We start from the raw sequence: 25,651 nt of genomic DNA, 5'->3' as shown, positions 1-25,651 counted from the left end.
GGCTATGAAACGGAGATGGGCACCGCCCTATACATCAATTATGGTGTGGGAGGATTTTAACTAACTAAACCAGGCTAGCATTGCACTTCCCAACCCGGTGGCCGGAAACGTGATGCTAGGGTCTGTTTGAGAAAACAAAGAATAGAAAATGAAAACCAAGATTATACATAATTTATGGAAAGGAGTCATTTTTTAAAACGTTTTGTGTGTTTTGTTGTCTATCATATCGTATTTTTCGTTCCGCAAGCTACCCGGCCGGGCCCCGCTTTGGAAATGTGACCCTAGCGGGGAGCCTAAGTGAGGAGACACCCGTGTCGTAACCGAGACGATACCACGTATACGTATAATGGGACATCGCATGCATTTACCCTTCGCATTGACCAAATATAGTCAGCCTTCTCCCTGCTGCCCAACTCTGTATTCCCACCAATACTATTATAGAGAATGGGGTGCCAACCGGCTACTTCAGTCTGCTAAAGGTTAACAGGATAAACAACATTTGCACAACTGAGACGATAAAAGCTTCAAAGCGTATACTCATCGACCGACATACAAATGTAAGTCAACATATATTTCATTTCATAACTTTCTTCCAATAGTTACCATCATCATATTTTCAAAGTGTAGGGTAAGCTATGTGGGGAGCAACATTTAAGACGAGTCCAACTGCTGGCAACCTATTTTGTTTATGATTGATATCACGTTACATGGTCCCATCCATGTCACTATGAGGATATTGATGTAACGTTATAGTTTCATGCATATCTGTGTAACATAAAAGCATGTTACACTTACATCCATCATATAGACCAAAGCTAGCCAGCAGAAAATAATTGACCCCCCTCCTTAGGATGTGGTACCGTCCGGTAAAAAAAAACACATGCGTACAAAGTCTGCGATCAGCTGATAGCTGTCACGCCGCGCCTGTGAGTTTGATCAGGTCAGTTGTTCGGTCGGTACTTCTGGAAAAAATGTCTTCCTTTGCACCAGCGTCGTCTAAAAAGGCCAAGAAGAGAGCCGCAGCCGATGGGGTAGACGGGGAGTTCTTTCCAGGTAACGTTTCCGTGTGGGTTCGTCAAACTTAGTGTAACAAACGTGCAAGGCAGACTGTGCTGTGGGAGGTGGGCGGCGGGTAGGCGGGGCACTTGGAGGGCGGGGTTGTCAATTGGGGAGAAGTTGAGCATCTTTGGAACAATTTTGCACTATATCTATATGACAAGTTGCTGTCATTGCTTCAGATCCTATCGTCCGTACAGCTATCCGTTGTCCCACATGCCAATTGGGGAGGGGTCAAGAAAATGGTGGTCTTGCCTCGTGGGAATCTTCAACCACGAAATGAGGCCCTCAAAGAAAACAATAAATGATGTGACCATGAAACAAAATATATGCAGTGCATCCCCCAAATCCCCTTAAGTTTCCTTAAAATATATATTATAGTTTTCAGCCTGTCACCACAAGACAGCTGATTGTGCCCTTGCTTGCCTTGGACTTTGACCACAATTGGCCTAGTTCATACAACTAGGTCAATGAACGTTCAACTCTACCTCACTTTTCAGTAGTCACTTATTAACCAGTAGAAACATGTTCTCCTTAAGAACTGTTTGTCATTTTATTCTGTATGCTCTACAGATGTTGTAACTATTAAAGCTGAACTATCCAGTACTACTTGAAGGGACATATATATGTAGTATCTTGATTGATTGAAGATCAAAACATGAAAACAGATCAAAACATGAAAACAAAGTCACAGTGAGTGTTTTCGGTCATTTTTCTACCTTAATCTACCTTACCATAAATGTACCTTATCACGCTGCACAGGGATATTCACAACGTATGGACACGACTTAATTGTGTCGTGCGAACATCTTGAAATATGCGCACTTTGCACAGCCGCTTGAGTTGTCTGCCATTTTGCCCAACATTACGACAAACCATGGATTGTGTCATCGAACGTGCAGTCAAGTCAAGTCAAAGCCTAAGTAGCGGACATGCTAAAATTAAAACAAATCCATCCAAAGGCTCTTGAGTTATAGCTGTGAACACACAAACATAGTCAAAAGCAGTATATATGCTCCTCTCAGAGGGCCTGCATGCCCCTTTTACGTAGAGCGTAATCGGTCGTTTTAATTTTAAGTAGAGCGTTGCCGACCACTCCATAATTTAGCGTAGAGCGTAGGGGAGGCTTTCTGAATTTAGCGCATTACGTAGCCTGCCCTCCGAATTTAGCGTAGAGAGTTGTCGGGCCCCCCACCCCCCCCATGCAGGCCCTCCTCTCAGAGGTCACTGACCTCGTTCACCAAGTAAGTTACAAACAATGTAGTCTTTATGCCGTGTTGTACAGATGTGCTTCCTTCTCTTCCCTTTTCTCCCAGGAATTCAGAAGATCCAGTACAAGCCTGATGCGGGCCCAGAGGATGTTCTCTGCTTCAAGCACTACAATGCCTCTGAGGTTAGTGCTAAATACACATTACCCAGGGAGACCAGAACCCGTAGTTTGTATGATCACCCCCTGCACGCGTGTCCGAACTTTACCTGTTCCGCTGGCCCCCACTATCCGCTAGCTGAAGACGGACAGTGGTTATTAGCGGATAGTGGGGGCCAGCGGAACAGAGGGACCGGTAAAGTTTGGGTGTGGGTGTCGAATATGGAGTCTGGTCTCCCTGCATGGGTAAATTCACATTAATCCGCTAGGTTAGATAAATCCGGCACTTTCAAAAACAGTGGGTGTGAGATATCTCTAGTGCAGCACCCTCCCATGCCAGGTATGCATGTAGTTAAGATAACCAGGAGTACATTACACGGCGGGGGACGTTGGGTTGGATAATCTGTTTGGACACAATTCTTTTCAGGGTGTCGGAATTATGTGCCCTGGTGGAATTATGAGTAAGTTAGTAGATGCAATATTTCATCTGCTGAAAATAGTAAAATTGTTCACTTCAAGGTTTACCTACATCCTTTTTCTAGTACTGTTCCTTTAAGATTATGGATATGTAAAACAAAAGACATTTTGTTATGTTATGCTACCTCTACCTTTAGACATATTCTGTCAACAGAGATTTACAGTTGACTGTTAGTACTAATTTGAATCCATCCTGCAGGTTGTGTATGGGAAGTCTATGGAAGATTGGCTGAGGTTCTCTGTCTGCTTCTGGCACACTTTCAGGGGCACAGGTAAGATTTCAAAACATGATTTTACTTTCTGACAACCCATATATATTTATGTGCGCTCACTCACTCGCAAGTATCTAGGTGCACCAGTGTGTCCGAAGTCCAAAATTAGGTGCACTGCTTCAATGTATATTTGGAGCCAATCAATGCTTTTGAGCCAATCAGCCTCATCAGGGATGAGATTAAAATTAATTAGCTTCCTTGGCAGGCTTCTTGGAGCACAAGCGTCAATTTTTTGGGGAGCGCTGATTCAACATTTTCAACATGAGCTAACTAGCCAAAGTTACTGACTCAGAGGTTCTCTGATGCCGACAGAAGGAGTTTAGCAGCGTGGCAAAACTCACCCTGATGGCATTAGCGAACCTTTGAGTTAGCCCAAGTTGAAAATCCTGTATCAGCACCCCCCTCCAAAAGAAATGATAATAAATGCCCCCTTAAAGAAGTCTGCAAAGGAAGCTACAAAATAATAAAATCCTCTCCCAGGTGCGGATCCCTTTGGGTTCCCCACCCTGCACCGCCCCTGGGAGGACGGCTCGGACTCCATGGAGAACGCCAAGAGAAGACTCAGGGCTGCCTTCGAGTTCTTCACAAAGCTGGGGGTAAGAAACGTTATCTAATTCACTCACTCACTCACTCACTCACTCACTCACTCACTCACTCACTCACTCACTCACTCACTCACTCACTCACATACCTAGTAGCCGTACTAGTAGAAAATTCTAATTCTTTATCTCTCTCTATATGTATTAAAGCTGGTATAAGCGCCTTTCAGCGTATCACACCAGCTTCGCAGACACATGCACGGCCTGGCAGCAGCTGGTTTTATTACACTAAACGACCTTTCACACCTAACCTTTGCACATCTGACTTTGATAGATTTGTGTAAAGCTTTCTACTAAATTCTAGTAAGGATGCCACCTACTTTACTTTTCCACTCTAACTAGAATGATACTAGTTGTAATCTACGGACTTTCCAGAATCCTGAATATTAGATTACATGTATATCCCTTAACGTTGCATATGCAGCCATATCATGTAATATAATATAACGTAAATAAAATACATGTAGTTTGCTTCTTTTTCAGGAATTAAGGAACCATGAAATATTATGAGACTGAGTAAAAGTGTTGTTTCTTTTGATTTTCAGGTTAACTATTGGACATTCCATGACAGGTAAATCTTGTGCTCTTCATCTTTTGAGATTCATATCTGACTTACGTCATCATCTTAAACACCATAACTATAAGATTCTGTTTGTTGTCCAAATTATGTGGTAATTCTTGTTTGTCCGTCAGTGTTTATGAGAAGTTCTTTGTCATCTATCAGTAGGTTGGGTGGATTGGGTCATTAATTGGTAATTAATTGTGTTAGAAAGAGATTTTTCAGTTATTGTAGAAAGTAAACGGCCATCAGATAAACAAACATGGACTATTTTTCAGTTTCATAGCTGAGACATTATGTCTGCTGTAGTGCATTTCATAACAGTCTAAAAAGCATCATTAGAGTGAGTATAGTACTGCAGATATTACATATCAACTAACAGGCATTCCATACGTACACTCATTAGGTTGAGTGTCTGCCTTGCCCTTACAGTGTCAAGTATCTTCTTTCCATTAGGACATATTCAAGTTAATGACTTCAAGTGTTTTTTCTTATCTATTGGCACATGGCATCATCTTCATGCACACTCATAATGTACATGTACTTACCCTCTACTGTCAAGTAGCTTCTTCTTTTCATTAGGACATATTCAAGTTTTTGACAGTCACTTCAAGTGTTTTTTCTAATATCTATAGGCATGTGGCATCATTGTCATGTACACTAACACTCATAATGTTACTCTGTCTGTCTAGGGACATTGCTCCGGAGGGCAACGATCTGGCAGAAACTAACAAGAATCTGGATGAGGTCGTTGACCTGGCTGTGAAACTGCAGGAGGAGACCGGCATGAAACTGCTGTGGGGGACCTGCAACCTGTTTGCCAACCCCAGGTCAGAAGCTTTTCCAAAAAATGAAACGTAACTAAGATTGAAGTGACATATTCGTTAGAGCCTTCATCACAATGTACAATGACTTGTGCGGCATTTACACTGTGACAGTAACTGCACTACATCATACATCGAATAAGAAAAAAATCCCCCTATTCAACGCTAGCTGGAGATCATTGTACTGTATTAATTTTATAAGCCAGTTCACGATTTTGAATGTGCAAGGTTGAAGGTCCCTCAGTACATTAAGACCGCAAAGGGCCCAAAATGCATCACACTGCGTAAATTAACAGCATGAACTGTGAACTTAGCTTAAAACAGCTTAAATATTCTCTGCTCTCTCATGTTTGATACCAGGTACATGAACGGTGCCGCCACCAACCCAGATGCCCACATCGTGGCCCATGCTGCTGCTCAGGTCAAGAAGGGGTTAGAGGTCACCAAACGCCTGGGAGGCCGGAACTTTGGTAAATGTTCTATGGTGTTCACAACTTCACAACATTCTGGTTGAACGAGGGACTCTAGAACGCAAAGGCTTGACAAGTTAGAGATCCGAGTGTCCTTGTCTTTTATATAACACATTACCTTGTCCCTCCTGTGAGATACATATAAAATATAGGTGGCAAAGTAGTTTCTAAAGGTTTTGACTTCAAATCTCGAGCCTCACTATATTTGTAGTGTCCTTGCAAAAGGCACTTTACACCCAATTCTTCACTCGACTCATGAGCAGAAGAAAATCAAGAGTACCCTAAGCTTCATTAAGGGACATGCTCTTGAATCAAAACCTTGAGCACGTTAAAGATCACACTGCACTTTTCGAAGAGAGTAGGGATCCATTCCAGTGTGAGTGGATCAAACCTTACAGCCTGGTCTTGTCCAGCTTGTATATACTAGTACTGTACAAAACTAGTAATTGGGTACTTGTCTGTCTGTTTGTATATATATTTAATGAGTTGTTATTGTAAAATCAATGCCATTCGGGTATGTCATTTGTATGTATGTCTTCAATGTTGATTAGAAATAAACAAATTGTCATGCATATGTCATTTAGTTGCAAGAACAACAGCTAAGTGTGTTCAAAACGTTGTGATGTCTCTGTGACTGTGTTGTTCAGTGTTCTGGGGTGGACGTGAGGGCTACCACACTATCCTGAACACAGACGTGCTCGCAGAGCTGTCTCACATGGCAAACTTCTTCAAGATGGCAGTTGGTAAGTTCATGTTTCATATTAATACAAAATGCTGTAAATATGTTGACTTTTGCTGTGGTTTTATTCTGCGGCAAATTGGAAAAGGAGGTTTTTGCGGTGTTTTAGATATGACTGGTTCAAAAATTTCTGCTGTTCAGTTCCTTTCAAGTAATACATTGGAAATGCATATCATATTTTGTGATATCCTGAAAACCCTAAAGAAAAAATATAATCTATGTAGCCTGTATAACTGCCCTTTGGCGTAACGCACCAGCTTCACAGGCATGCGGTGTGGCAGCAGCTAGTTAATACACATTTTAACACATGCATTCAAATTTACATCAGTGACAATCTTATAATATTTTTGTTGCACCTCTCCAATGTTAACCATTTAATAAGATTAAATGCTTCTGTCTGTTCCAGCTCACAAGAAGAAGATCGGCTTCACCGGCCAGTTCCTCTTGGAGCCCAAACCCAAGGAGCCCACCAAGCATCAGTACGACTACGGTCAGTGGGAATTTAATGACTACCCTTTATTGTTTTAAAAATCAAGCCATATAAAAGTGTTCAGTTAATGAATTTTTTTAGGACAATGCATTTTAATTACAATCATAACACAATTCTTACCTTTACAAAGGAGCTAGATATGACTTTACCAGTGTTGGTCTGTTTGTGTGTGTGTTGGTATATGTAGACAGGTTTGTTAACAAGAAAAAAAGTTATGAATTTATGTAAAAGTTATGATTTTTGTATAATACAGTCAAGTGTTGTAACTAATGATATGTTGCAATTATGTTCTCCAGATGCCATGACAGTGATTGGGTTTTTGAAGCATTTTGGCCTGGACAAAGACTTTAAGGTAACAATTATGACAATTAGTTCTTATACATGTTGTCTGAGACAGCATATCAGATACATTGTGTTACGACTGTTTGTGTAATGTAATACTGACTTCCATGGATTATTACTACAGCACAGATCCACCAGAACATTGAAAAATGACTTACTTCTATGAATCGTTGCCATTCAAGACAAATTGCATAATCTTACATTTATAATTTCGTTGCTCGTTTCCAGTTGGTGCTAGCTCTAGACATTAAATGTATTTAAACCTTATCATTTATGCATAAAATCCATGAATTGGTTTACGTCAATTAACATACTGCATGCCCATCTGTTTGACAGTTGAATATAGAGCCCAACCACACCACCCTCGCTGGCCATGGATATGAGCATGACGTTGTCATGGCATCTGCGTAAGTATCTTATCAGCATTCATGATCATCATTCTGATACTGTTACAAAATGTGTACATGAATGTCTTGATAATTCAAGACAGCAAGTGCTGAATTGATAGATATTCCCTTCTACTCCTCAGTTTAAGACAATACAAAAACTACAAGACTAGTGTATGATATAACGTTGGGTAACCTAAATTCGTGGGGTACTTAAAGTCGGGATTTTTCGAAAACGGGGTATTTAGGGATATTTGCTAGATGCAACATCAGTAATACCGCCAGAAATGCAAACTTGACAGACTAACGTATTCAGAACACTGTGTGAAAAGCTTCGATAACCATTCATTAGAAGTTGGCTACGTCAAAATCTCTCCGTCCCTTATTGTCACAGTCTGAGGGCTTCGTGGGAGAATTATACTGCATAGTTGTTCACTGGTTTATAACACAAATGTCACATCCGCTTCCTGCTAAACACAATTATTTACAATACAACTTATTAGAATCTCTTGTGCTAACCTACAACTGGACTCTAAGTGTGATTAATCATCAAAACGCCTCTTTGTTGCTACAAGCAATGGCTACGGCACTACGGTGAATTTTCCCGCCGCCATATTCGTTACCCAGAATCCTGCTATTCGGCAGACGACAAACGTTTGCGAGGAACACTTTTTGTCCAAATGTTGTGTGTGATAGTGGACTGATGGCGATATTTTCCTCAAAGTTTGCTCTTAGCACAAGCAGAAACACATGGACATAATAGTATTACCATTTCTACGCCATCCAGCTAACGCCCCGATGAATAATGTACAAATTTCCATGACGGTGGGGATCGACTTTGACTAACGTTCTGCCGACTCAACACACGGGTTGTTCCGGAAGGCCTGATGTGTGCGGTACGGCCGTTTTTTCGTGTATTTTTTTTACTTGGACACGTCTATATCCATAGCACTCTCCTCAAGCCAAGGGTGGAACGAATAGCTGCTGTATAAAATGTGATTAGCGGTAAGATATTCAAGACGAATCTTCTCTCCCGAATTAATGTGCCCCCCCTGTCCGACAGCACTGTCATTCTGCGTGCGGCGGACGGTAGTTTTAAGTTGAATTATTATGGTGTCAGCACGACTAGAGACAAAATCTACCATATATATGATTAGTGCAAAGATAGTACATGATACTGACAGAATAATAGAAAAAAAGGATGGTTTATTGTTCTGCTAGATTGATTTCAGTCAACCATTATCGGAAAAATCCCGAATTTAGGTTACCCAACGTTAGTATAAAATTAGTCAATTATCAACTCTATGTACTGTCATATAAATATATATATGTATAGAGAGAGGCATGTCTCACCACAGAGTAACAGGAAGTAAAGGGCAAAAGGTAAGAGATCTAGGAGTGATTACAGTTCAAAGTTGTTAGAAATAGTCATTTACCAACCATGGGTAACAGAAATTCCAGGCCAATGGAAGATATTTTATGGAGGTATGAGATCTATGAACTATTGTCTGTTACTTGCAGCTTTGGTATGCTGGGGTCCATAGACTCCAACACAGGATCCCCAGACCTGGGCTGGGACACAGACCAGTTCCCAATGGACGTGAAGAACTGCACTATGGTTATGAAGGTATTTTGGCACAAAATGATGCCTTAATTATGTGTTATCTTGGACTTTTCCAGATTAGTCATAACTTTTAACTAGAATCACATTGTATACTAGTACTGCTGATGAATCAAATTCGGTGGAATCCGTGGCCGGGGGTTTGATCTCAGGGTTGAGGAGAGTAGGGGTGACCAAGCGTGCTTGACTAAAAAAAGGCCAGCAATAAGAAAGCAGGATTACACTAGCTGCCTAACCTTCTCCCTGCTGCCTAATTATAACTGTAACCAATACGGAATTGGGTGCCAAACGCCTACTTCAGTGTGCTAAAGGTTAGGTTATTTAAGGTCATCATTCTTCACCTCAAGTGAAGATGACAAAAGAAGAAATGGTTATACTGAACTGTTAGAAACTGATTAGTATTTCATTCTTGAGAAATTCTCTTAAAAATATAGCTTCTACTCATATGCTAAACTTCCCATTTCTCGCCCCCACCCCAGACTGTACTAGAGATGGGAGGGCTGACCCCAGGGGGACTGAACTTTGACTGTAAGGTGCGGCGTGAATCGACCGACCTGGAGGACATGTTCATCTCGCACGTCGGCGCCATGGACGCCTTCGCCCGCGGACTGAAGAACGCTGCTAAGCTGCGGCAGGAGGGAGTGCTCACCAGGCTGGTCAAGGTTAGTATATTTTATGGTTTTAGATGGATATGGATATCAAATGGATTTACAGTACTTAAATCTTCAAACTAGCCTTAATCTTGTAGTCGTCTTCTTCTTAACCAGCCTGTGACAAATTGATAAAGCGAAAGAGCCAAATGGCCCATCAATCTAGAATATATTTGATATTCTAATAAATTCAAATATTGAATAATACTTTAAGACAACTTTGAAATTATATGAGACTTTCATGTATAAAGTTTGTTTAAGCAAGAAAGAAAATATTTTTTTATTATAAAACAGAGAGCAGGATAATCATTATGATTTCAGCATTTTCTGACAGTTTTCAAGAAACAGCATCCAATTCCATAGATGGGCAAACTTTCCAGACAAAGACAAATGTGTATATAATAAGTTACTGTAACAAACTAACCCTAATGTATTTTTCAGGAACGTTACTTGAGCTTCAGCAGCGGGATTGGCGCCAAGATTGCCAAGGGCGTCGCCACAATGGAGGAGTGTGAGGTCAGGCAATCTTGTTTGGCAACGCTTCGATAAATTTAATTGAAGTTCTTAGGGGACTGCTGTATCTTCTGAGTCATATCTGTTAGGCCCCTTTTCAACTAGATGACCATTACTGAGCAACCGTACAGCAACCAATATTGGACTTGTCTTACCCTTGATTTCATAATTGGAATATGATGCAAGATGTCAAGTTATGACAACAAAACATACAAAATGTAAAAGAATTTATTCTTTATCTAATGAAATTGTCAAATCTTTGGTTGCCCAGCGGTCACTCAGCAGTTGCCATTTTCCATGGTAACTGCTGGCTCAATGTTTTCGCTTACTAATCAGATATATAGCAAGCGAAAAGATTGAGCCAGTAACTGTTGTTACTATAGAGGATGGCACCAAGGCTAACCAACTTCAACCTGTCAACGCCTTTCCTTCCCAACAGAAGTTGTTTCCAGTGGATGATAACGAAGGCGTGAATACTCAACATACACCGTATCAGATAAATGAACGGAAGGCGACTGTTTAGTGATCCATAGTTCATTAGTACATAATCAGTTTATCACTGCTTGCAGATGTGGAAATCAAGATGACATGTACCTCCTCCAGGTGTATTTGAGTCATGCAATTTTTGACAGCGTGTTTATACCTTTTACGACTGTTTATTGATACATAATTCACAAGTATACAATCAGTTTATCACTGACTTGCAGATGTGAAAATTACCATGACATGTACCTCCTCCAGGTATATTTTGATCAATATTTGACAGCGTGTTTGTAAGCTTTACGTGACAGAGATAGATAGAACATCCTTGCACTTATCTCCTCCTCAAGATAACCATTGACCCCAGGAGCACTAGATATTGAAAGAAAGATTAAGGGGATTAGAAAATGATATCTAATTTAAATCAATCCTTGAGGCAGCTCTTGGAATTGAAGTTGATAAATCACATTACTTGACAATTTCAGATAAATATTGCATTAAATTTTAGAATTTGGTTATCCAAAATGATAGTCAAGATGATTGGCTTAGAAAAGTTTAAGATTGAGATTTTTAGATTCTGAAAAGGCAATCAAATTATGGTTAACTGCATCAAAGATCTGACCCTACAGACTGAGGTGATGGCCGGCGAATGTCATGATTTGAAAATAAGTTTTGAAAATGATCACAGTTTTATTCTCACCATTTTTGAAGTGACATGCATAAATTCCAACACGAACCCGCAAGTATGCATTTCCATCATAAAATACTTAACACTAACTGTACAACGGAATTGTTTCAACCGCCAACTTAAAACACCACAAAACGATGTCTCTTCATGAGATAGATTTTACTGTATCGGTAGCTGTAGTTAGAGACACTGAAAAATGGAAGTGACTACCCTAATTTTAATTGCTATTCTATGCCATGTACAATTGACTCCTTGACATTTCATGTGCATTATATTTGAAAGTACATGTTTTCAACTTGAAGCACCTCCACTTATTTCGACATTGTAGAAGCACCCCGTCCTTTGCAGTCACCGGGCATCAAAGAAGATGACTTATATCATGTACAATGTATTCACCAGCAAGTACCCCTTGCTTTTATGACAGCAACCTCTTGAGATCTATAACATTACCCAACATCTAAAGTATGCCCGAGGACGTCCAAAAGTATCTCTTCAGCCATCTACCAAGGCCGTGTCCCTCTCAAATGTTGCAAAATGAATATTTTACAATCATGGCTGTACAGTCAACACGGTTGTCTACTCTAATATGATGCTGTGTATACTTGTACAATATGTATTTGGGTGAACTTTTTAGCTATTAGGTTTTCCATGTTCTGACATAATTATTTGCATGTACATTAGCACAGGGATAAAAGTCAGTTCTGTCTATATGACAGTAATTTACACCTCATCTAGACATGCTTTTTCTCACTTGACCCAATTATGGGCTTTTAACTAATACTAATATCACTATCACAGTCCACATAGTCCAATACTGCTTTAATTTCCTGGTGAAATCCACACATGATTGCTTGGAGGTTTTGATGCCCCAAACTGTGTTTAATTTGCCCACGTACAATTCTGCGGAATGATTATAATATGTCTGATGTAGGTGTACATGTAGCTGATATACATGCAAAACTGTTTAATGTAAACGTAAACACGTACATAAGATGGATTGTTTTTTATCATATCAAAAGATAACAGCACAACTACAGCAATCAGATTGACTTCAATTTAGTAAAATGCCATGTCTGTAGTTTCAAGGCATTCAATCATACTCTAGTCAAGACGTATCTATTCGTGGGCTGATCAGATTTCCTGCTGAAAAATTCTGTTCAAATAAAAAAAAAAATTTGGTAGATAGAGCAATCAGCCAAGAGATGTCCCTGTAGCTCAACTGGTAGCAGCATCACGAGCTCCTGTTCTAATTACTAACTGGGAGAGCCCGGTTCAAATCCTGGGACAGAACATCTCGGTTGTGGCTGTACTAGTCTTTAAATTCTGGAAAAGACGCAAAATGGGGGTCCCGTATTCAAGGAGGTGCCTCGGGCATGTTAAAGAGGAAGGGCTAGCAACCCCTCCCTGTAAAAATGTAGTACCCTGTTACAGAAACAACAAGAATCCTGCTGGTCTACATGTACTTATAAGGTTACAACAGCAACTGTGTCCCATTGTAGATTTTGTACCTGATATTGTATTATTGGCATATTTTCTTCTCTTTTATGTTACAGGAATACATTCTGCAGAAGGGTGAGCCGAAGGCAGCCTCTGGGAAACAGGAGAAGTACGAGGCTATCCTGAACCACTACGTGTGAGGGTCGAAATGCGTGAGGTGCGTAGTACAGCCTCCCGGGAATCGAACCCAGGCGGCTAGCACACAAACCCTTGAACCACACTGTTACAGGGTCCACCAATCTGCATACTACCAGCTGACCTGGTATTGCTGGATCTCAGTGCTGTCCCCAGCTTCAAGTTTTGTTTCCTGTCTCATTCATTGTTTGGGAGCCCATGTTGATAATTTTCATTGTTAAATCTGTCATTTTAAGCTTAAAAAAAATATATTTTCATCAATTTTATGCCATGCATAAGGTCAAGATACTTTGGACGAATGGGGTGAATTTTTTTCCGGGGGTCCACCAATCTCCATACAACCAGCTGCCCTGGTATTGCTGGAACTACATTGCAGAATACAGCATTTAGTCTAGATAAAGTAATGACAACAAGAGATACTAATTATAGCTCAATTATAGCTCTTTTTAATGCTATACACGTACTCTATGATGTTAGATGCTGATCGTACCGGTACAATATACTTGGGCTGCAAACAATTGATGTTTGTAGTGAATAAGTTTACAATCATTGAGCAATATATTAATACCAATATCAGTTACAATGGTAGCAAATGTACAGAACCTTAGTCATTTGAAAATATACAATGTACAATAATTTACTTTTCATACATGATAAGAATTCACCTCAGATATAAATTATGACTTGAATGTCTAAAATTTGACTTGCCTAAAAACTGACATGATGTAGACAAGGTGCTACTATTACCAGTAACATTTAAAAAGAACTTAAAAGAGCTTTTAGTTGAGCATTGACTATTTTTAAATCTAATCTTTATAAACATTGTACAACTGATGACCAAATCATCTGGAGTATTACATGTAGGTTAAAATTGACAATATTATTTAATATTTACTTGTAGTAATTTTGCAATCAGTAAACATTTTGCCATACATGTACATGCGACTGTACATTGTACTCTGTGTACTCTCTGCATCTATGATGATTTGTACCATAATTACATTTCCCTCTAAAACAGGATGTGGGGGAAATCGTGTTATTTTCCTGACTGATTTTCAAACGCACAATTTTATACCACAATCAGTCTGTCCCAAAGTATCGGTCACCAAAATTGCCTGGAAGAAATGATAGACATCAGTCATCAAAAAGATTTTACAACCATGTGACATTTAGGTTGGTATATCATTGTCAAGAGAATATTTTGTCATGAATCAGTGATAAAGAATAAAAACATTCCAAAGTATGCATTACAACCAAGCGTTGTTATTATAAGGTATCAGAGTCACAGAAATCTTAGTTTTTTTGTCACTATTTCGGAGTTATTGTTAACATTGTATACCTTAAGTAACAATTTTGTTATCACCTTGAATTACCTATAAGTATAACACAAAGCAGAGATGATAAGCTACATGTAGTTCATGGCTTGAACTGCACATGCACAGCATGATGCACTGTGGGTTAGAGGTCAAAGTTGAGGTCCCCTGAGACAAACAGAACATGTTTGGTATCAAGTATCATAGGTCAAGAGAAGAAATATTTAGAAGTAGGCCGTCTTCACCTTTGACCTTTTGCATGGGCAGTTTAAACCTGCTAATGATAATAGTTCATGACCCACCTATGCCAGGGATGATGTGGTACTTATCGTTGACCTCTGGATCAACAGCTGTCGCCAAGATTTTGACCTTGGGGAAGGCATACGCTACCGACTGCACTCCTGAGGTGAAAAAAGAGAAAAGTGGCGTGAGATTTCAAGCAGTCAGTGTGATATCTACAATGTATAACCATCATGAAACTAATTCATAAAAATAGTTCCTCAACCTCATACCTTCGCCAAATGACAACCTTTTCGAGTGATGTATCATGTGCGAATAAGGTCATTTGCTAAATTATATCAGTTGATCTTCTTTTCTTAAATAATACATTCAAGTTGTTTCATGTATGAAAGTCTTATCTTAGTACTATTTTTTCTTAGCAAACGAAGGTCATTATTAGCATTTAACCATGAATAATGTAAATTAGCATGATTTCAATTGTAATCAAGGAGGTTATCTTAACCTCCTTGTTGTAATTATGTTCACCTTTCCTCAACTTCCAAATACCTAAAGGATGAAATTGACATCATTTACCACTACGGAATTGTCTCAGGTATGATAATTCAAATGTACAGGTTCAGCCAGGATATTCAAGACTTATCACTACACACCTGACTCTGCCATCAACATGGAGAGGAAAAATATGTTCTCTTCTTGTACATCATGGTCCTGAAGAGAGAGGGACAATAATACAGGTCTGGGTTAGATACTATAGTCACAATAAACGGCACTGTACCATTTTGAAGATGAATATTGATTCTTTTTTGGTAACATTGAACACTAAAAAATTAACCATAGTCAGAAATTGAACTAACTGCTACTTCTTTCTGTTTTGTGGCAGGGGAAAGAATGGTTGCAGTGACTATCTACAATGCAGTACTACTCTATGATACACAGTGTATCAAGGTACAGTTAATACTGCCACCTAGCAATAGTAATCAGTATTGCATGCTATTTTCAGTAACCGTTGTACTCACCAGTAGGACACGAATGGCCATGATGGCGGCGGCACCAGTGGACACAGTTGCATCCATCAGGAAGACGTGGTCCTCACTGATGTTCTTCGGTAGGCGGAGATAGTGGAGCTGCAAGAATCGCCAAATGGTTCACATGATTATGTACACTTGACGTAACTATGTACAGATGCAGGTCTACAACTACAAAATGTAGTCTATACTACAGCTTATTAGAAGGTGCACTTGCAGGTACAATTGGCTTTACCCTAAAGCCTACAAAAATATCCAGATGTACCAGCCACCCACAGTCAAAGAGTACAAATATGTACATGTAGGTGCACAGCTCCAATTTGGGGTGCAAAAAAATACACAATCAATGTCATGCACCCAGTATTTCAAGCCCAACATATTTCCTTTCTGTTGTTGTGCGTAGCAACCGATAGCACGGATATACAGTAGGCTCGGAAAGTAACCATATAATGGATTTTTTAAACTAGCTGCAGTATAATATGATTGTATATTAAATACAATTCTTACCTCTGGTTCTCCTGTGCTGAGATTAGTCTGGATGAGGATCTTGCCCAGTCTGATGTCCTTACACACCGCACACAGGGCTGGCTCCATGGTCTCACCCGCTCTCAGGATGGACACGCCACATAACTTATCAACAAACAGGAGTCTGGTTAGTAACATCCACATAAGTTATCAACGAACAGGAGTCTGGTTAGTAACATCCACATAAGTTATCAACCAAACAGGAGCCTGGTTAGTAACATCCGCATAACTTATCAACCAAACAGGAGCCTGGTTAGTAACATCCGCATAACTTATCAACCAAACAGGAGCCTGGTTAGTAACATCCGCATAACTTATCAACCAAACAGGAGCCTGGTTAGTAACATCCGCATAACTTATCAACCAAACAGGAGCCTGGTTAGTAACATCCGCATAACTTATCAACCAAACAGGAGTCTGGTTAGTAACATCCACATAACTTATCAACAAACAACAACCTGGTTAGTAACATCCACATAACTTCGTTATCAACAAAGAGGAGCCTGGTTAGTAACATCCACATAACTTATCAACAAACAGGAGTCTGGTTAGTAACATCCATGGACACTCCACATAACTTATCAATCAAACGTTGCATTTCAAACATCTATAGAAAGACAATAAAAGATGAAAAAAATGCATCTTACCCTTTTCCAATTAAACCTCATGCCTTCATATGTTGATCCTTGTGGTGTCTTCACTTTCACAGTCTGTAACAGCAGAAGCAAAGAACATTCAGTCATTTAGATTTTATGAAGAAGAGGGAGTTCAACACAATTTTTCAAAAAAACTCCACTAAGCTAAAATGTCAGGCTTATTTGTTTTCACCAGTGCCCCTCCCCCATAAAACATCTAGTCATATCAAAGTCTGTCACACATAGCCTCCAAAACTTCTCCGAACCATGCTTGGGAGTTAGTCAAGAGTCATTTACGGCTGGGACTTGGTCGGTGAGGTTGGCTACTTGTCTTTGAAAGTCGTCTGCACGAGCTGAATGTGAATTTTGACCAATCAATCTCAGTTAAGTCATATTTTTCTTAGATGCAATCAGTCGAGCAAGCTGGAACTTAAGAAAAGGATGGATTCCAGAGTACTCCCAACCTAAAATTGACCTTGATTGGGGAATACATAGGAAGTTTGGGAAGTTTTTGCCGTGTTTTTTTTAGCTCAAAATCACAATTTTTCGATGTCCGAGTCCGATGAAGAACTCAGAAGGGATGTTGCCACAACTGAGGAAGGGATTGGCGATTTTTGTAGCATCAGAAGAGACAGTAATTTGATAAAAACTTAGGCATTTTGAAGCCCCTTTGCCGGCCCTATGCTAGGTAACAGTGCTACAAACGTTAACCTTTGTTTTCTTTCTTTGCCATGAAAAAATCGAGTGGATGGGGGTTTATTGTAATTGAGTGAGGGTCATGATTGTCTGAAATTGTTTGTCAACTTTTTGATCTAGCCAAATTTCTGCCTCATGTTTGTTTACTTCGCCGATGGGGAGGGGGGCATGTTTTGACATATATTTACAGGTTTGCAATGGCAAAGCCTGTTCTGGCTTCCCTCCAAATCATTTTGGGGAAATTTTCCTGGACAAAAGTGTGAGGGGGGGGGGGGGGGGGGGCTTTACCTTGAAGGGCAGCATGGCCATGGCCTGTTCAATCAGCAGTCTCATCAGACGTTTGGAGTAGAATATGAACTCATCTCTGTTGGTCTCTCTGTTCCTACATGCATAAGGTCAAAAACATTAGCACATTATATCAGGTGGACCTGTCTGAATACACATTTCAAATATCAAATTAGAACTCTTTAATTTCAACTTCCTTCATCCATTAACCTTTATCACACGTATGATGAAGTATCAGTTACTGTAGCGATTTGGGTACCAATTATGGAGTTAGGCAGCAGGCATTTATGGGGGGGGGGTACTGTCAACGCTCTCTGCTACATTCAGAGAGGCTGCAGCTACATATTACATTAAATACAGCATGTAGGCCTCTCTGATCTTTAGGAAGGATTTCTAATTTTAGAGCAGTCCAAAACGGCAGGCTGTTAGTGTTAAGCACTGTCTGTTCATGTAGTGATGGTGCAATGGCGGGAGAAGCAAGAAGAATGTGCAACAACACAGGTTTGTGTATTTGTATAGTACACTGCTGGCCCATATATACCTGATGATAGTGTGCATGCCCCTGACTTGTGGTGTACTCTCCAGGACATGGAGACTTTAAATGCAGTTTCAGTACCTGATGATGGTGTGCATGCCCCTGACTTGTGGTGTACTCTCCAGGACATGGAGACTTTAATGTAGTTTCCGTACCTGATGATAGTGTGCATGCCCCTGACTTGTGGTGTACTCTCCAGGACATGGAGACTTGAATGTAGTTTCCGTACCTGATGATGGTGTGCATGCCCCTGACTTGCGGTGTACTCTCCAGGACATGGAGACTTTAAATGCAGTTTCAGTACCTGATGATAGTGTGCATGCCCCTGACTTGTGGGGTACTCTCCAGGACATGGAGACTTTAATGTAGTTTCAGTACCTGATGATAGTGTGCATGCCCCTGACTTGTGGGGTACTCTCCAGGACATGGAGACTTTAATGTAGTTTCAGTACCTGATGATAGTGTGCATGCCCCTGACTTGTGGTGTACTCTCCAGGACATGGAGACTTTAAATGCAGTTTCCGTACCTGATGATAGTGTGCATGCCCCTGACTTGCGGTGCACTCTCCAGGACATGGAGACTTTAATGTAGTTTCAGTACCTGATGATAGTGTGCATGCCCCTGACTTGTGGTGTACTCTCCAGGACATGGAGACTTTAAATGCAGTTTCAGTACCTGATGATAGTGTGCATGCCCCTGACTTGTGGTGTACTCTCCAGGACATGGAGACTTTAATGTAGTTTCCATACCTGATGATAGTGTGCATGCCCCTAACTTGTGGGGTACTCTCCAGGACATGGAGACTGGAGGGGAGGGGCTGGCCCTGCCCTGCCGCCGCTAACTGGGATCTGAAGACAAAATCGTATTATATTCAGTATCTTGCATGATAGTATTATACGTAAATTCTTTCAATATAGATGCAATACTTTAACATGTCGTAACTCAAGAACCAGTAGCCTGGGTGCCATCGGGTTACTACCTGGGCTACAAGATGATTTTTTCAGGGTAGCGAGTGTAGAAGCCCCGGCAGTAATCGGATGGCACCCAGGTTAAAGAACCAGTGCATTATGATTGTTAAAGTAAGCACATTACAGTAGACTATTAGTAGTAACATACCTGAAGTGGACATCTCTCTGAAAGAAAATAAGAAAAGACATCATCAGTGTCATTTCAGCTTTTATGACACTTTATCATGCAATTTATCCACAAAGGACTTCATATTAGATCCTTTTTGTTATGTCTGAAATAAAGATCCAATTAGGTCAATTTTACAAACTTTAAAAAAGGACACAGATGATAAAAAGTCAGCCCTGCAACACAAACTTTACACCATTAGGAGAGACTTCTTAAGTTCACTACTTTCTTTCTGTAAAAGTAGTTGGTTGAACTTTTCTCAGTTTCAAATAATAACTTGACTAGTACTCCTAATACAAAAGTCAAAGGTGGCTGTTTGACCATATTTGACCAGACTTACTCCAAACAACTCATGATAATATCATGATTAGTCTAGTAATGTACCGTGGTTCCTAGAAGGGCGATCTCTCCGAGCTTCGGCCCTGATTACAGTGTGGACAGAGACAGTGGGATAAACACGAACAATGATGGAGGCCATTCTCAAGAATGTAAAAGTACACAAGTGTAATTTACATCAGAAATTTTTCTGTATATATTACCCTCAGTTCGTTTGAGTTATTGTCATATATTCAAGTTTTGTTACTTCAATTCGAATTGCTTAATGGAAATATGCAGATAATGTTGATTATTTCAGTTTGACCTCTGGCCTCTCCCGATTATCTTTAGTTTTATTACACTTATTTTTGTTTACTTTACTTTATTTATTGTGTAAGTTTTGTTTCTGTATTTGCTTTTTAATGTTCGGACTCCAGGAAGACTAGTGTATCACTAGTAATGGAGATCCTAATAAAACAAACAAACAAATAACTTCCTATATACAGTGTAAGAAGCACCCACCTTCTCTAGCTCAGAGTGTACATGTCTGATGATTAAGTCTATAGCCACTTCATTTTCACCCCCTGCACAAAATGGTTGAAAGTCACAGGTCAAGTAAATATTTAACATTGCGCAAGCACAGCTAGCCCACGTGAGACAGGGAACAACAGATGTTAAACTTGATAGTGAGAGTGACAGTAAGTGAGTGTTAACATTATCTTGTGTAATTTACATCAGAAATTAACCTTCAAACTGGCTTATCTAATAACTGCACCCTAATAACAGTTACAAAATACAATTTATCTAAAAATTGTGGACAGTCAGTATCATTCAATGAAATCTTGCCAGGAAAAATTAAAAGAATCATGAAAATCTCACCTCTAGGCACAACGATATCAGCATGTGCCATGGACGGCTCAATGTGCTGCTCAAACGCTGGCTTGACAAACTTGTCGTACTGCTTCAGAACGCCCACGAGGTCACGATTCCGCTCGGTGATGTCCCTCCGCAATCTGCGAGCGAGTCGGATGTCCGAGTCCGTGTCCACGAACACCTACATGTCAAGTCAATTCAAGTCAAGTCAAGGCCTTTATTTTATTCTGAAATGCTGGTTCGGCACACATGGCTGCTTTTCAACAAGGTTGAAGTGGAGGGGGAGGATCTTTGACATGTACTACATCAATAAGTGAAGGGGGAAAGGTCACGGATAAGAGTTAGAAAAAACTTTTTTTTAGATGTATAGTACTTTTCTATAGTACTAACATCATATGTAGATAACATCAATATAGTCATAAAAAGTAAAAAGAAAATCTGAATAGTTTCATCAGATTAATTGTTGCACTGTTATTTTTGAAACCTTTAACATTGAACCTTGAACGGGGACATCTAGCTGTTATTTTACTTGACAAAAACAATTACGTTTGGGACCGTATTGTAGACACAGCATTAACTGTCCCTGTATATATGTAGATACTTTATGTTTGGGAACACATCTATAAGCAGCAACACCTTGCTGCAGTGCAATGTGAACCAGTCAAAATTGGCTTGAGGAGGTGACAGATGGCGGACTGAAACATCTGTGGAATAAAACACTTGGTTGTGCAACAAAGAGTCTTTTCATTTACCTTCATGTCCAGCATTTTTCGGACCTCTGGGTTGACAAAAGTAAGAATTCCCTCGAAGATGATGACATTAGCTCCATATAGAGTGTGCTGAAACCAAGAAGCAAACCTGATATTAGTACAGACATACTGGCCACCTATCAATAGTAGTTTGTACTGCAGCCAGCTATTGTCATCATTATTGACATGCTGGATTGTACGCACTCATGCTGGGGCAAGAGTAGACGACTAGTTTTATCACCTCTGAACTCAACTTCCTGTCATCCTTGCAAGTCTGAGTTTTGCGGTGACATCATCTTCACACGCCCGTCCTAACACTCTACTGACAGTGTATTCAAATAACTACAAACACACAAGAACACAAACATTTAGACACTCAGTGTGCTGACATTTTGAAAGCATAACTGGTTAGAAAAACCTGTCAAATACAATGTAAATTATTTTTACATGGAGCCTACCACACCATACTGATGATGGACACAATGACCTTCTAGTAAGAAGAGGTGGTACTGTACCCATTAAGGGGAAAAAGCAGAAGCAAGGGTGTTACAATTGCACCTGTTGTTTGGTTCTGCTGTGCGTGGTGAAGTCATAGATGGGAACTTCTACATTCCTCCCTCTCTTCAGCTTCTTCAGGGTGTCAAACAGCAGCTCAAGCACCTCCAAGCAACACGAGGTAGTACTGCACCCATTTGGCAAAAAATAAAAAAAGGGTGTTACACTTACCTGTTGTTTGGTTCTGCTGTGCGTGGTGAAGTCATAGATGGGAACTTCTACATTCCTCCCCCTCTTCAGCTTCTTTAGGGTGTCAAACAGCAGCTCAAAGTCGAAGGCGTCAGGGTGGTCAAAGTTGTACTCACTCTGGTTGGCAAGCTCCTTCTCTTCTGGGGTTAGTACCTAGGCCACAAAACAATTGTGATGATATTCTGTATCTTCATAGGTATGATAAAGATATAATAACTTTTCATATATCGTAAAATTTCTGCCAGGTCGTTTCTTGCTAGGATTAAGGATAAAGTGTTGAACGGCCAACAGATAGAGTGGTTAGGGGTTCAAAGATCTGATCCTAACATTTCTCAGGCTAGACATTCGGAAAGACATTTAACACGACGTAAATCTTAACTCCACCCAGCTGTAAAAATGGATACCTGACTTTGGTTGGGGAGGTGAATGCGGTGAAAGAAGAGGGACGGACTCTACCTTCCAGTACCGTGCCATAGACACAGTGAATAACAACCCACTGGCTCCTGCCTCAAGAAGGCTAAGAGATCTAGACCGGTACCTTTATCTTTATTTTTACCAAGGATAGATTAAAGAACCTGTATGCCAATGTGCCAATATGTCCATGTCTAACCTCAAGCACTAGTACATGTACTTTCAATCACTCTGCCATACCTTGTAGAAAGAGTCCATGGAGAGCTGCACCACCCAGGGCACATCCAGGGCCTCGATGATCTTGTTGGCCACGGTCGTTTTCCCTGACGCACTTCCGCCGCAGATCCCGATAACGAAGGCCTCCTTGAACTGACCTTTGACGTCAAACCAGGGAGGCCGACCTGGGGGAAAAATCAGACATCCATTTTCATATAGTGGACAAACGTTGACCCCCATTAACATTAATCTGTCTGGTTACATAAATCTGTAACTTTGAAAAACAATGGGTTTGAGAGATCTCTACTGCAGCACCCCAAGGTATGTACAGTTCAGATAATATTATACAGGACTGCATTATACTGGGGGACGTTGGGTTGGCGATATGTTTGGACAAAACTTTTCAGGGTGGCGGAATTATGTAGTCTGGTGGATTTACTAGTTTGTTAGATGTTACAGGTCAATGGAATCTTGAATTACTGAATACATTCTTTCTAATCCATTCATAATGAGACCAGTTATATTAACCTTAATATGGTAATGCAGGGGCTATTGCCTACAAGGTTTTTTCGCACATCCTGTCAATAGGAATTTGCTTTGTACTATTGACAGGTTGTTCCATTGTTTAAAAGTAAACAAAAAAATCTAAAAAAACACCTGCTGTGTAGATGGTCCTCTTGCTAGTGCGTAACACCTTAATGTCGGAGGTTGACTGGGTTCGTGTCCGACTGGCCCGCCTCATCCCGGCCTGGTGGTCACCCTGCGACATCTGGTCACCAAACGGGTCATCTCCACTGGCACTGCCACTGCCCTGGCTGAAAAGTTAAGGTAAAGCAGTCATCCTCAATTGAGGTGAAGCATGAGGCAAGAGTTTGATTCCTTTACCTATCTATCAATCAATCTAATTGCAATTCTATTCAGGGCTAACGTTAGTATGTGAAATACAGAAGCTTAGAAGAACTATTTAGACAACAACAACAGACATACCACGCCCCCCTCCCACTGCGCATGCTGGGGACTGGCATATTCTACTCCGTTTTACAAAGGATTAGGACAATCAAGAAACAAAAATGCCTTATGATATGGACGATGCAAGTGAAAGAAAACAAATTGGATAGAAATTCATGCGCCATACCTGCTAGATCGGCTAGTTCTTTCGGAATTCGACAAACTAAACGGCGCTTCCTTCGCTGTGTCCGCCATGTTTGTGTTTTTCAGTCTGCAGTTTGCATATAAATCGCCAGGAGTCAGGGGCACGCCACATTTTGAGCAACATGTTGTTGGTAAGTTTCGGGTGTAACGTTCTTCAGTAAAAGACCATTCTCGGATGATTTCCATGAATTGTTGGGATTAAATCCTAGTTTTCTAGTCACCTGATTCTACGCATAAATTTTCAGTATCGTCTTATCAAGAGCTACAACATACGAATTAAACGTTAGTACTATATTGAACCAAAAACTCACGATCAGCTTGCGGCCAAGCCAAAAAAGGCCGCAGGAAAAAAGTTAAATCATTTGAATCTCGTAGTATTATTGTAAAGGGAAGCTATCGCAGGAGTATCTGCTATCTAATCGCATGCTCTTAGACACTTTTGAGCATTTATTCACAAATCTATATGATGTGTATACAACCGCGACCATCGAAACTTGACCATTTCTTTCAGCTGCAGGATCATAAAAGTCAGACAATCTATCAATCAGACTATGTACTTGTAGTTAACATAATATGTTTGACGTACAACAAGAAAGTTAATAAGTATCAACATTGAGACTTAAGGAATTTGAAGCATGCAAAAGGCGAACGGTGTAACCATCGAAGTAGCCGCGCGTTCGTTATCTACTTTGTGTATCATAAGGAATCAAAAATCAACTCAAAAATACCAATACCCCAGACGGGACTCGAACCCGCAATCTTCAACTTAGGAGGCTGACGCCTTATCCATTAGGCCACTGGGGCTGCCTGACGACAAGTTTTTTTAACAAACAACACTGATTACATACATTGTCTGCATCGCGCGTACAGCTAGCGCGCGTATGAATATCAAGGAGATTATAACCTTGTAAATATATATGTAAGATATTTTGGGTAAGCACACAGCTGGCAATCTCTTTCTTTGCCCATATTCATCACTATAACGTTATATATATATCACGATCATTCGAATTCAATACGTTGATATGTGACGTCTACTACTGTAAAATAGGGTACAAAAAGCGAAGGAAAGAGTCGGGTCGCCGGTGAGATCAAAGATCACCTTTTTTGCTTGTTTTGGCTCTGATCGACATGCTGCGCGCTTAAAACGCTTCTAAATTTACATAACGTTACTAACGTTAGTAATAAAGTTTGGTGTTCCTCAGTTATATGCAAGAAGGTAGCGTCATTGGTACATTTACACTACTCTCGATGGTGTTGTTTCACGTTAGCGTTAATACTGTATCTTTATAAAAGAGGACTTTACCCAATCAAGGACTATAATAAAAGTACTGAAAGGTACAAATAAACAATATCATTTGCGAATTCGCGTTAGTTGTTCTGATTACAGTAACGGTCTCGTGCGTCAGGCTGTGTCAAGGTATAACATATTCATTGCATATTTTCTATAAAAAGGCACTGTCCTTGTTGCCATGGTAACGATGGCTGCACGCGAATCCCTTCCGTGAGGTTTCCATGGAAACTGGTCTCTGATGACGTCAGTTGGGGATTGTTTTCAAGAAAGTCGAGACACCTGTGCATGGATATGACGTATGGGGGTCGTGGCGGGAGGTTCAATATACATATAAACATGCGCCT

At 40.3% G+C, this 25,651-nt stretch overlaps 2 protein-coding genes and 1 non-coding gene across 3 annotated transcripts; 1 reads left to right on the top strand and 2 right to left on the bottom strand.

The window, feature by feature from the left end:
- The first annotated feature begins 877 nt into the window (after positions 1-877).
- On the top strand, positions 878-14,407 carry LOC136428850 (uncharacterized). Its single transcript, XM_066418648.1, has 15 exons — positions 878-1,053; positions 2,373-2,449; positions 3,099-3,171; positions 3,652-3,767; positions 4,316-4,341; positions 5,022-5,159; positions 5,514-5,623; positions 6,271-6,366; positions 6,769-6,852; positions 7,149-7,204; positions 7,531-7,601; positions 9,102-9,207; positions 9,681-9,863; positions 10,293-10,367; positions 13,086-14,407. The coding sequence occupies exons 1-15, from the start codon at positions 972-974 to the stop codon at positions 13,167-13,169; spliced, it is 1,377 nt and encodes a 458-aa protein (XP_066274745.1). The 5' UTR covers positions 878-971; the 3' UTR covers positions 13,170-14,407.
- Positions 11,511-24,101, bottom strand: LOC136428849 (uridine-cytidine kinase-like 1). The gene is made up of 16 exons (XM_066418647.1): positions 23,997-24,101; positions 23,519-23,676; positions 22,886-23,046; positions 22,049-22,387; positions 21,494-21,580; positions 20,748-20,922; positions 20,391-20,452; positions 19,536-19,552; positions 19,169-19,267; positions 17,887-17,980; positions 16,915-16,977; positions 16,250-16,372; positions 15,734-15,841; positions 15,368-15,425; positions 14,780-14,878; positions 11,511-14,279 (listed from the first exon to the last, which is right to left on the bottom strand). Exons 1-16 carry the CDS (start codon positions 24,062-24,064, stop codon positions 14,245-14,247), a joined length of 1,746 nt encoding a protein of 581 aa, XP_066274744.1. The 5' UTR covers positions 24,065-24,101; the 3' UTR covers positions 11,511-14,244.
- A 643-nt stretch (positions 24,102-24,744) lies between these two features.
- Positions 24,745-24,817, bottom strand: Trnar-ccu (transfer RNA arginine (anticodon CCU)). Its single transcript has one exon. It is a non-coding gene; the product is annotated as a tRNA-Arg (tRNA).
- Positions 24,818-25,651: the final 834 nt, after the last annotated feature.

Source organism: Branchiostoma lanceolatum, chromosome 2, assembly GCF_035083965.1.
Source record: "Branchiostoma lanceolatum isolate klBraLanc5 chromosome 2, klBraLanc5.hap2, whole genome shotgun sequence".
In the NCBI taxonomy this organism is placed as follows: Eukaryota; Metazoa; Chordata; class Leptocardii; order Amphioxiformes; family Branchiostomatidae; genus Branchiostoma; species Branchiostoma lanceolatum.
This window is presented reverse-complemented; position numbering and strand designations above follow the sequence as displayed.

What these genes read in the sequence shown, in the direction of transcription:
- LOC136428850 (XM_066418648.1), top strand. Translation starts at nt 972, where the DNA reads ATGTCTTCCTTTGCACCAGCGTCGTCTAAAAAGGCCAAGAAGAGAGCC. An exon ending in GCCTGGACAAAGACTTTAAG is followed by an intron (nt 7,205 to 7,530) that starts GTAACAATTATG and finishes TCTGTTTGACAG; the next exon opens with TTGAATATAGAGCCCAACCA. An exon ending in CCACAATGGAGGAGTGTGAG is followed by an intron (nt 10,368 to 13,085) that starts GTCAGGCAATCT and finishes TTTATGTTACAG; the next exon opens with GAATACATTCTGCAGAAGGG.
- LOC136428849 (XM_066418647.1), bottom strand. Translation starts at nt 24,064, where the DNA reads ATGGCGGACACAGCGAAGGAAGCGCCGTTTAGTTTGTCGAATTCCGAA. An exon ending in GAAAAATGCTGGACATGAAG is followed by an intron (nt 20,923 to 21,493) that starts GTAAATGAAAAG and finishes CTTGACATGTAG; the next exon opens with GTGTTCGTGGACACGGACTC. An exon ending in TCAGCACAGGAGAACCAGAG is followed by an intron (nt 15,842 to 16,249) that starts GTAAGAATTGTA and finishes CGATTCTTGCAG; the next exon opens with CTCCACTATCTCCGCCTACC.